Source organism: Polypterus senegalus, chromosome 4 (assembly GCF_016835505.1).
Source record: "Polypterus senegalus isolate Bchr_013 chromosome 4, ASM1683550v1, whole genome shotgun sequence".
Lineage (NCBI taxonomy): Eukaryota > Metazoa > Chordata > Cladistia > Polypteriformes > Polypteridae > Polypterus > Polypterus senegalus.
In genome coordinates this window covers 218,195,169-218,205,793 of record NC_053157.1, presented here as the reverse complement: position 1 = coordinate 218,205,793, position 10,625 = coordinate 218,195,169, and the positions used below count along the sequence as shown (strand labels likewise).

At 40.5% G+C, this 10,625-nt stretch overlaps 1 gene segment (V, D, J or C); it reads right to left on the bottom strand.

Annotated features, from left to right (window-relative positions):
• Positions 1-393: 393 nt before the first annotated feature.
• On the bottom strand, positions 394-9,999 carry LOC120528822. The segment is given in 4 exon segments: positions 394-701; positions 943-1,035; positions 9,502-9,648; positions 9,900-9,999. Coding segments are annotated over 4 exon segments (648 nt in total).
• Between the last annotated feature and the right edge of the window lie 626 nt (positions 10,000-10,625).

Sequence of the window (10,625 nt, the reverse complement as noted above, 5' to 3'; positions counted from 1 at the left end):
ATTTAACTTTCCATAGACTCTATCAGTGACCCCATATTTGTTTTAAAAAAATCTACATAAAAAATGCCACTGAATAAGAATTTCATCCATACATTTTCAAACCTACTTTTAAATGATCCAGGATTATGATGGTTGGAACATCCAGCACAAAACATGAACAAGGCTTGGATGGAGTGTCAATTAATCACAGTTCACTCTATTAAAAGTTTAATCATTTTAAACACCTGGAACAATTCAGCTTTTTATCTTTGCTTGCTTAAGATGCATAGCTTCCTGATTAAATATTTAAATCTGATCAATAAAGGAAATAAAAGTAAAAGTCAAGTCTAGTAAAGGATTCCCTCCCCCTTCAACACCTGCAGCTTCACAAGGAGGTTTTTGTACGACTTTTTATCACTGTGTGAAAGGAGTGCTATAGTCCTGGTGACAGTAATAATGTCCTGCATCTTCAGCCTGGAAGGAACTGATTGTTAGGGTGAAGCTGGTCCCAGAGTATTGACCACTGAACCTTTCTGGAATCCCAGACTGCCGGTTAGTACCCCACCATATTAGAAGCTGTGGAGCCTGACCGGGTTTCTGAAGGTACCAGTTCACTTCATTGTCAACGTAGTTGGCCGCATTACAGCTGATGGACACACTTTGTCCTAAAGTCACAGACTGGGCTGATGGAGACTGAGACAGAACAATCTGACAGCTTGAGTCTGTGGATCAAAAAGAGAAAAAGAGTGAATTACAGAGTGATATCTGTTTGCAACAAAAAAAAAAAATTACTGAACTATGCACTATGTTTAATAAAAGCGTTGTTTTTAAAACCTCTCTCCTAACAACTCCTAACCTTAACTAATGAAATATTTACTTTACACATTCCCTTTAAATCAGGCAAATTTAATTAAACTCTAGAGAACCGCTCCTGAATTCCTTATGTCATCTCGTCAGACTTACCACGTATAAGGAGCACTGCCATCCAGATCATTAGAGCTGAGGAAGTCATTGTGTACATTTCTGCAGGGGTAATGCACTGAACAGATTTTATAACTGAAGAGACATCATGTAAATTAGCTAACATATTCAAATGATGCTTAGTGAGGTGTTAAGGGTAAGGAACTGAAATCTCACTGCAGGTGGGCTGAACCTCTAGAGAGACAGGGCTCTAGAAAGATGTAACAGAGGCACCCATAAATACGGAACTTGTGCAAAATGCATTTATAAACGTTTGAGCATGACATGAGAAATTTTGCCCTGTTGAAGACAAACCTTGATAGAATATTGGGGGCCAAAGTTACAAATATGATAAAGTGGAATCCCACAATGGCCAGGGTAATGGCCTAAGAGCTTCTCAGAAAATACTAGAGTATTATTTTAGCTTATACATTGTGTGATACTGATAAGTGATTAATTATTATATTTGAAAACTCATCCTTTTATCACTTCTGATCAAATCTGATTATTCTGAAAATGAGCCACCTCGTGTAATATTAAAATTGTTAGGTTAGTCTACTGTATTTTACACTTCATTTGCTTTTAAGATGATGGATTTCCTGGGTGCTGAAAACTTCTTATTAAATGGGGACACGGCTTTAAGAGACTGACTTGTATTTGTACCTATTGAAGGGAATAGCATCTAAACATTGATCTCTTCATTTCTGTACCCACTCTATTCAATTTCAGGAATCTGAGGTTATCCAACTCCATCAGCCCCAAAGTTGTACTCAACAATGTAACCAACCCTGGACTGGATGTCAGTCTATTGCACATCACATTTCCACCCACTCACTCATACTGGGCCAGTTTAGACTAATCAGTTAACGTAACCACTGAGGTGTTTTGGAGGAAGGACAGAGTACTTGGAGAAAAAAAAAGGAAAAAACCTTATAGGAATATGCAAACTCAAAAAAGAGAACAATTGCAACTAGTGTTCATCCTGACCAATGCCCTTTAGCTCCCCATTCCTTCTTGCCTTAGTTAATCAAACTGCTACATCAGTTAATTCCACTATACATTGTACACTGACTATAACTTGTTGCAAAACTGACACAGAAAAGAAAGAGGGGGAAATGACCTTGTGCTCAAATAATCAATGAACTAAATTTGCCAGCTGTATTCTTTGGGATCTTATATTGAGGACTACAAAAAGAAAACTGATGCTTTGACTGCTTTGTCCTTAACAATGAATCAGTCAAGATCTAAGTAAAAATTTAAATAAAATGGCCATCTACTCTAATCACTAGCATTAATGATTACATGAGGTACACCAACAAAAACAAAACTTTGACACCTCATTAATTACTAATGGGATGTTTGACACAAACAAATGATGTCCTCTCTCCTCTCCTATAGGGTCTGTGGTGGAGTGTAAAAAAGAACTAATATCTAGTGTTGTGGTTTCCAAACATTTTTAAGATACAACCCACTTTTGTACGAGAATTTTGTTTGTGATCCCCACTGCCGTACTTAACCCCATTTGTAAACTAACAGTAGCTGACCTGCGATAAAATAGTTATCAAATAACAGAAATACCGGCACCATCTGTAAGTAGCGCAATTTGCCTTTGTTCTTCGTGTTTCCTGTACTCTCCACCACATTTGAGAAAGCAAATGCTAATTATTTATAATCGCTGCATTGTAGCTTGATGGCACTGGAGTCTTCTGGAAATTTCAATTCTGCTTTATTTATATAAGCAGCAAAGTGTGATGAGGTATCATTTCCAAGATGTGTGCTGTGCTAGTGAATGACAAGTACAATACTGAATATTTAACAATACAAGCTCTACTCATTTTGTTAATCATGGATACATTTTTAAAAAGATCACTGGAACCTTCTACATCTGGCAGTGACAAGAATAATAAAAAGAAAATCGTACAGTGATGAATACCTCAGATATGGTCTTTCTGTTATTTCCAATAAACCCCAGTTTGTAGTTTGTCGAGAAGTGTTGTCAAAAGAAAGTATGAAGCCGTCAAAGCTACTTTGACATTTAAATACCAAACATCCAAACAAAAAAGACAAGTCCATGGAATTTTTTGAAAGAAAGTTAAACTACCTCCACAAGGAGCAAATTATTTTTACTTCGGCAACTAGGCCTAATGAAAAAGCATTACTAGGAAGTTATTGTGTTCCATTTTGCATTGCAAAAGCCAGTAAGTCACATACAATCGACAAAAATCTGATTTTACAGAAAGCTGTTGATATGGTGGAAATAATGGTTGGTGAAAAAGAGGCTGACAAGCTCAAAACAATAATTCTCTTCAATAATTCGATCCAAAGAAGAACAAGCGATATGAGAGAAGATATTGAAACACAAGTTCTTTAAAATAGTAACAAGTGTATGTACTTCTCATTACACATGGTCGAATCCACAGATATTTCGAATTCTGGTGGCAGCAGCTGGGTAGGTGGTGGCGGCTGAAGTCACAGTGTGGCACAATCTGGTTTGTACCTCTTGTCATTGTAACTGGTGGTCCTTTCAGGCGAACTTGGCTGTAGTTGCTTCAGCTACACGAACATGTTCAGCACAACAATCAGCCAAAAAGAGTTAACTCTTTAACTTGGTTTTATTTTAGAAATCTTGTTGTGACCCCCTCAGGAGGTCACGACCCACGCTTTAGGAACCACTGATCTAGCATATAGTTTTATTGTGTAGTTATTGTGAAGGACAGCCGGGTCCCATGCCCGGCAGGGACGCCCCTGCTGCTTATGTTCCGGGGAGCCGCCTTGGGCAGTCCGATACCTCCCCCGGAACGCTTGGTGGCAGCCTCCCTGGCCGACGGTGATTCCCCAACTGTCCGCAGGGCTCCATGGGAGATGGAGTCCTCCACAGCTTGGTTGGGGCCCGGGGTGGCCGCTAGGGGGGGCTGTCTGCTTCCCACAGCCCGGCTGGACGAGTCTTCAGCCCCACCCGGAAGTGCAATTAGGACCAGGTGGTTAATCACCTGGAACACTTCCGGGTGGGCTATAAAAGGTCCCAGCCACCACCACTCGACGAGCCAGAGTTGGAAGGAAGAAGACGAAGCTTGTCTGGGAGGAGTGGTGGAGCGAGGTGGAGAATTGTTTGTGTTTGGTGCTTTTGGGACTGTGTTTGGGCTGTGTGGCACATGGAAGATGTGTCCCACAGCTGAAAAAAAATAAAAGTCTTTTGTACTTTTTATACGTGCCTCCGTGTCTTTCTGTGTCGGGTCTGGCGCCTATATAGCGCCTTTGTTACATTATATATAGTTTTATTGATAGGAAGCAAAATCATCTGGACCCGTTTTATGACTGTATTGCCTCCTTTGAAATTACAGAATTTGCTGGACTGGGGGAGTTGTGTGCCTGAGCTGTTTCATTAGTGAATGCTACACCTACACATTTTAAAGATTCTGGGAAGGGGGTCATGTGTGAGCTATTTAATTGGTGAATGGACTCTGGAAAAGTCCGGAGGGTGTATGTCAGGAACTGCAGAGACACAAAAAGACGAAGCTTGTAAATGCATGCTCTTTCTGCCATGTTCCATCCTGAAGAGAGCAGACCAAAAATGAGTTGACCAGAAAGAATCAGGAGTAATTAGAAGTTTATGTGCTGCTTGAAACCACACATCTGGCATTGTCATGTTGTATGGTATGGTTTGCCAACGCTCATGTCTGTACTGTGTTTAATATTTTGGGTATATTGGCTATAATACATAACGATTCAAACTATAACTCTTTCTCCTGTGCGTTCTGGATATACAGTAGATGTAAAAGTGAAGGAGAGAGGAAGTGCTGAAATTCAATACCAGACATGTATTAACAGTATGGGATTTGAGACATTTTCTTAAGGTTCACATAATAAAGAGTACAAAAAGGGATAAGACAAAACAATTGGGGTAACCGTCAGGATTTTGGGGTAACCATATTTTACACCCTGTTTGCAAATACTGCTTTAATAAGTGTGTGTGTGTGTTCTTGCATTTAATTGATATACGGCACCTTTCGTGGGAATTTTCTTGCCAACATGGTTTAGCAGAATGAGGAAATACACTTCTAACAGAGAACAGTATGGTAGAAGTAAGATACTGTTGGTTGGTAAGTGGCCTATGACCAAGTTCTTTAGCCTTCATGTATCTTGGGGACACCCATATTTTGTTCATACCAAAGCTAGTGAGTCCACACGTAGAGTACTATGGAGTGACAGGCATTACTGGTATCACCCATATGTACCTGGAATCTTAATGAGTGGAATCTTAATTTTACTGAATGGAATCTTAATGAGTCCTATGTGAAGTACTAATGAGTGATTAGAAGAGTAATCATCTCTCATAATGATGTGTACATGTGTGGATACGAACCGTGTGTATGTAAAAGTAGGCCAACCCATAACTAATTTAGCAAATTGTATCAGTTTAGCATTGTAGACACAGAAATGATTAAATACAAATTGAAGTAAGACTTCTTTCAGTGGTCTGGCAGGGGCAAGCAGGCTAAAGCTAGGAAATAGAAACTTCTTGTACAGGTAGAGAAGAAAATGAAAATGAAGTGATGCGTGGATGTTTAATGTCTGACTTATAGAACAGCCACTGATAAAGTGGAGCGCAGACAAAGCATGGGAATAAAGGAATATAAATGTGAGGGCAGTAGTAATGGGATCTAACTGGAACCATAAAACATTGGTGGGTGACTTACAGGAAACAGACAAGAGCTCAGATAAAGAGTGGAAGTGTGAATGGTGACAAAAGGAGAGGTTTAAAAGGAAGGTAAAAGAGCCAAAGGAGATTCCTTCTCTTATTCTCCACTGCACCATATTCTCAGTGTAATTCTTTGCTCCGTCCAGTATTTAAAGAATATGCTACATCAACAGCTGATTTGCAGTTGTTTAGAAATGCAACTCAGGCTGAAATAGAATATGATTTAGGAAAAGGAAATCAAATAGAAGGCAAAGCAGGTCTTGAATTTCGATGGCCATTGTTGAATGCAGGAAGTGATATAAATAATGGAATCCAGGAAAGAGAAAGAATTAAGAAATGAAATAGCAGAATTGAAAGAAACACAAGTACTTGTGAGTGAAAGGTTTAAAAATGCTAGGGTCGATGTAAAGCTTGAAGAAATGTTCACCACTTTAGCAGCAATTTTAACTGAAGCAGGACAAGAGAAAAAAGGGATGTGTGTTGCAGTGAAAGGTAAAGTAGAGCTGAAGGGGTCAGAAGTGCAGAATGATCTTGGGGCTTGAGCAGTCAGTAACAAGACAGACACACCCTAGCAGGGAGAATAAATTGATTATTAAGTTAAAAGTAGCTGAACATCTCTGAAAGAACGGAGAGCACATACATATAGAGTCAGCAGCCAGAAACCTGACTGGCCACTTGAATTTGGTGCTTGAATTTTGGAGAGGTTTCAGCCCACATTATTAGGTTTTAGATAATATAAAAAGATACACAGGCAGTGATAAGGAAAATGGAAGGATAGTGCAGGAAGTCAGGAATGAGAAAGTAAACTTATTTAATTTTTTTTTCTTTTCCTGACCTTTTGCCACAACGTTACTTGTGTTTTGTTTTTTGTTTTATGGATTTTGACAGACAAAGTACATGCTGGAGACGACTAGAACATTGGGGCTGAGTGGCACTAGTGACCAAGCTGTTTCAATGAGTGCATGAAAGCAAAGTTTGAGTGGTGGTACCAGGACAACAACCAAAAAGATAAGTTGTACAGAAACCATAGGTTTTGTCACTTTCCATTTAAAGATCTGCCCACAAAATGGAACAAAGATAACTGAGACAAAGAAAAAGATCAAACACAAAGACCAAAGACACAAAACAAAATCTAAAGACAAAGACATGAAGAAGAACTGAAGACACGGAACAAGAAACAAATACCTGCTGGGATTTAAGTGAATACAAAGACCACAAGTAATACTAGTTGCATTAGTAGTATTAGTAAGACTAGTCATAACAGTTATAGTTATTTTTTTTTAAATATTAAGATTTTAAAGAAATATTGACACACGCAAAGGGTAATTGAAGTCAAGCAGAGAGGGAATGCCTGTGATGTGACAGTGAGTTTTCTCGCCATTAATAGCTGATTGTCGCCCTCTACCCCCGGATGTCGACTTTTGTTGACATCCACCCTAAAAGAGTTAACATTCCTAGGAGTGGAAACTGTGTAAACCTGTTAATTAATACCAAAAGTAAGAGCTATGGTTATGGGCTCTTAAAGTGTAGATTATGAGTATTAATTACAGTAATTACTTGGGATAATTATTATAATTAACTAGCCGACCCACGGCGTAGCATACGCCGCATATAATTATTTATTAATGAGTGAACATTTCCTGAAAGACACAGTTGTCCAAATGGGGAGGGTCTGAGGATATAACTGTCAGTGAATGAAAAGATGGAACTTTGGAGAGAGCAACATACAATTGTCCGTGACTGAAAACAGGTTTTGGCAGATACAGGCATATCTTTTTGAAAGTTTGGCCCTGTACCTTATTAATAGTCATTGCAAACGCCAATCTAACAGGAAATTGTCTGCGTATAAAAGTAAAAGGCAAATTTGAATATAATGGGGTCAGTGAAATCCGGGGAATAAGGACAGTTTGTGAGGTAGCAGATGTGATAGTCTTACATTCCAGTACATTGCGGTGAATGCTGGTAACAGAAAGTCTAGTGCTATCACAGAGACGGATCTTCTCAACCATATGCAAATCCATTCAACACAAACATTTGTCTGCAGCCACGCTGATGTGACGTCACCTTCCCACTATCCTTTTACTGAAAAACATTTACAAACGCATTTCACACCGGAATTTCAATGCAACATTTGCTCAAAAACCTTCACGCTCCAGACATATGTCAAAGCACATTTAAACACACACTCCACTGAACAAACGCATGTTACACAGGTGTTTCAGTGCACTATTTGTTCGAAAACGTTCCGACTGCAGAGATATCTCAACACACATTTAAAATCACACTCCACTGAACGAATTACGCAATGTGAACATTGCCAGCAAATGCTTCAAAACAACTCGTGTTCTGAAGAAGCACTTACAAACTCATTCCAATTCCTTTCATTGTCAACTCGCAAACCCCATGCAGAGGCATCGCATTCAGTTTTACACTGCTTTTCAAGAAGATACCGCTATTCCTGTCCAAGAACATAACATTGGCCTACCTACCGTAGTATGTACTTCTTGTAATGCTCTTCATTGGCCATCAGAGAAGTTGGCGGGCCCTGGCCCTGTCATGCGTATCCCATGGTATCCCATGGTCTTACAATTGGCGGGCGGGGCTCTCTGTCTTGCATGCGTCTTGCGTGCCCTTAGTGAATTGAGGGCGGGGCTTTGTCGTGTGTTCCCCATGACGGGGGAGGAGGGTTAGAGTTGGTGGGCGGGGCTCTGTGAGTTGGAAGTCGTGGCTCTCTGTCTTGCGTGCGGTGAAAAGTCAACGTGGCTCAGAGGTGCATGTGGACCTTTGCACAGACGAAAGCAACTGAGGCTGTGTTTGGTAAGTTGTTGCGTGCGGGCACATCAGCAGACAGTGCACATGCCTCGAGAGCGATGCTGGACGCGGGAGGATGGTCACAGTTGGCCTGCATGGCTCTGTCGTGTGTATCCCATGACGCGGTAGGAGGGTTAGAGTTGGCGGGCAGAGCTCTGTCGAGCGTATCCCATGGTCTTAGAGTTGGCGGGCGGCGCTCTGTGAGTTGGTGGGCATGGCTCTCTGTCTTGCTTTCACTGTCTTGCGTGCCCTTAGTGAATTATATATATAGATACTATTATAAGGAATAGATATACACCAAGCAAATGACTTTTCCACCATGAAGGTGCAACTGGAAAAGTTGCAAGTTTAGATTGGCTCTGGTTGTTAGGTATAGTAAAACTGGGGAAAGACCTACTGCAGTTGTAAGCTATGGTACAAGCACAGGACTGGTGGGCCAATTGTGAACTTAGGTGTTCAGCATAGCGGGTATGTGTATGGCAATCAAACAACTCTAGAAGTGGTCAACAGGGGGAATGATGAGGGATGTGTAGCAATGACATTTTCTGGTTGGACAGGTGGACACTTGGTGCCCATTTTGGTGATGCCAGTCTATACTGGTAAAGGGTGATGGCAGTCAGAGTTCCATCAAAAACAAAATAAGAAAAAATAAACTAAGCCAACCTGAAATATGTGTAGAGTAGCCATGAGGGTTGGTTTTTGAACAGTTTATGCAGAGGCACATGTGCTCTTACATGGGCAGAAGTAATTGGCAGTGGCATACCCGGTTAAAAGAAGTAAGACTTCTTATATGTAAACTGTTATCTGCGCACAAAATATAAAGTTAAATATTATATACAGTGTGACCTAATCTTCTAATTTAAATATGCTGGTATAAATATTAGGACGTCCTAGATAAACAGGCAGGCAGTTTCAAGGACATTTGCTCTTACAAAGTGAGAAAAATATGTGTCTCCAAAAGTGGATGTGCAGAGTGGAAGTTTCACGCTGACCCTTAAAACAGGCACTCCACGGGGTTGTGTGCTGATTCACCTTCTGTACTGTGTGTTCACCTCTAACCATGTGGACAGTCACAACTCCAACTTCATTGTTAAATTTGCTGATGACACTACCATCTTCAGTCTGCTTACCAACAATGAAGAGATGGCTTACAGAGAAGAGATCTACCTGTGGACTGGCAGAGATCCCAGGGAAATAACCTGATAAGGTAAATCAAGGAGCTAGTCATTGACTTCAGAAAAAAGAAGGTCAAACTGATATCTACATTGGAGGGGATTCCTTCAAAAGGGTGAGAACCTTTTAATATTGTGGAGTGATCATAACTGTTGAACTGAAGTGGATGCAACATGGTTTTCCGTTTGTCAAAAAGGCTCACCTTTCTAAAGATAGCCCACAGTTCCCCATCTGTTCTCAATAACTTCCATAGCTGCACAGTGGAGTTTGTTCTCACTGGCTACATGGTAATGCACACTGTCGGAGGTGACTGGAGTGGCGACCCGGTTGGGTCGCCCAGGAAGAACAGAAGAGGGCTTACGTCCTCCCCAGACCATGTGGGGGTGACCACCCTGGTTCCTTTGGGGGCCACGGGTACAGAGCTTTGAAGCTCTACCCTGTAGGGGCCCGTGGTCACCACCACGTGGTCTGAGGAGGACGTAAGCCCTCTTCTGGTCTTCCTGGGTATCCCGGTCAGGTCGCCACCCCAGTCACCTCTGACAACACACACGACAATAAACTTGATTTTGCTTGAGTGGAAAAAAGTTGGCTTTAGGGCTTAATTCTTAAATCTGAATTCTTCCTAGCCTGATCTTTGTATTATTAGCACCCACATTCAATTTTTATTAAAAAGTTCAGTTAAATTTAATTGTTCTTTTGCCATTATACAACAAACATCTTTTAAAATTGTAGTGTCTGCCTTTTTCAAAAACAGTTTTCCAATTGCTTCGTTTTATGCTACTTTTGGATACTACTAGCTCACTTTGTACTGAAGTGATTGGAGACTGAGATGTATTAATGTGCTGAGGTCATACTTGCAAGTGGAAGAGAAGCCATTGAGAGTTTTCTGTTCTGAGGTGTGAGAGTTAATTAAAAATTACATTTTGTTCAAATAAAATTGTGTTTTGGTTTCCACTAAGGAGTCCTGATGTAATATTTAAAGCTTTTTCTTACTTTTTTTGCC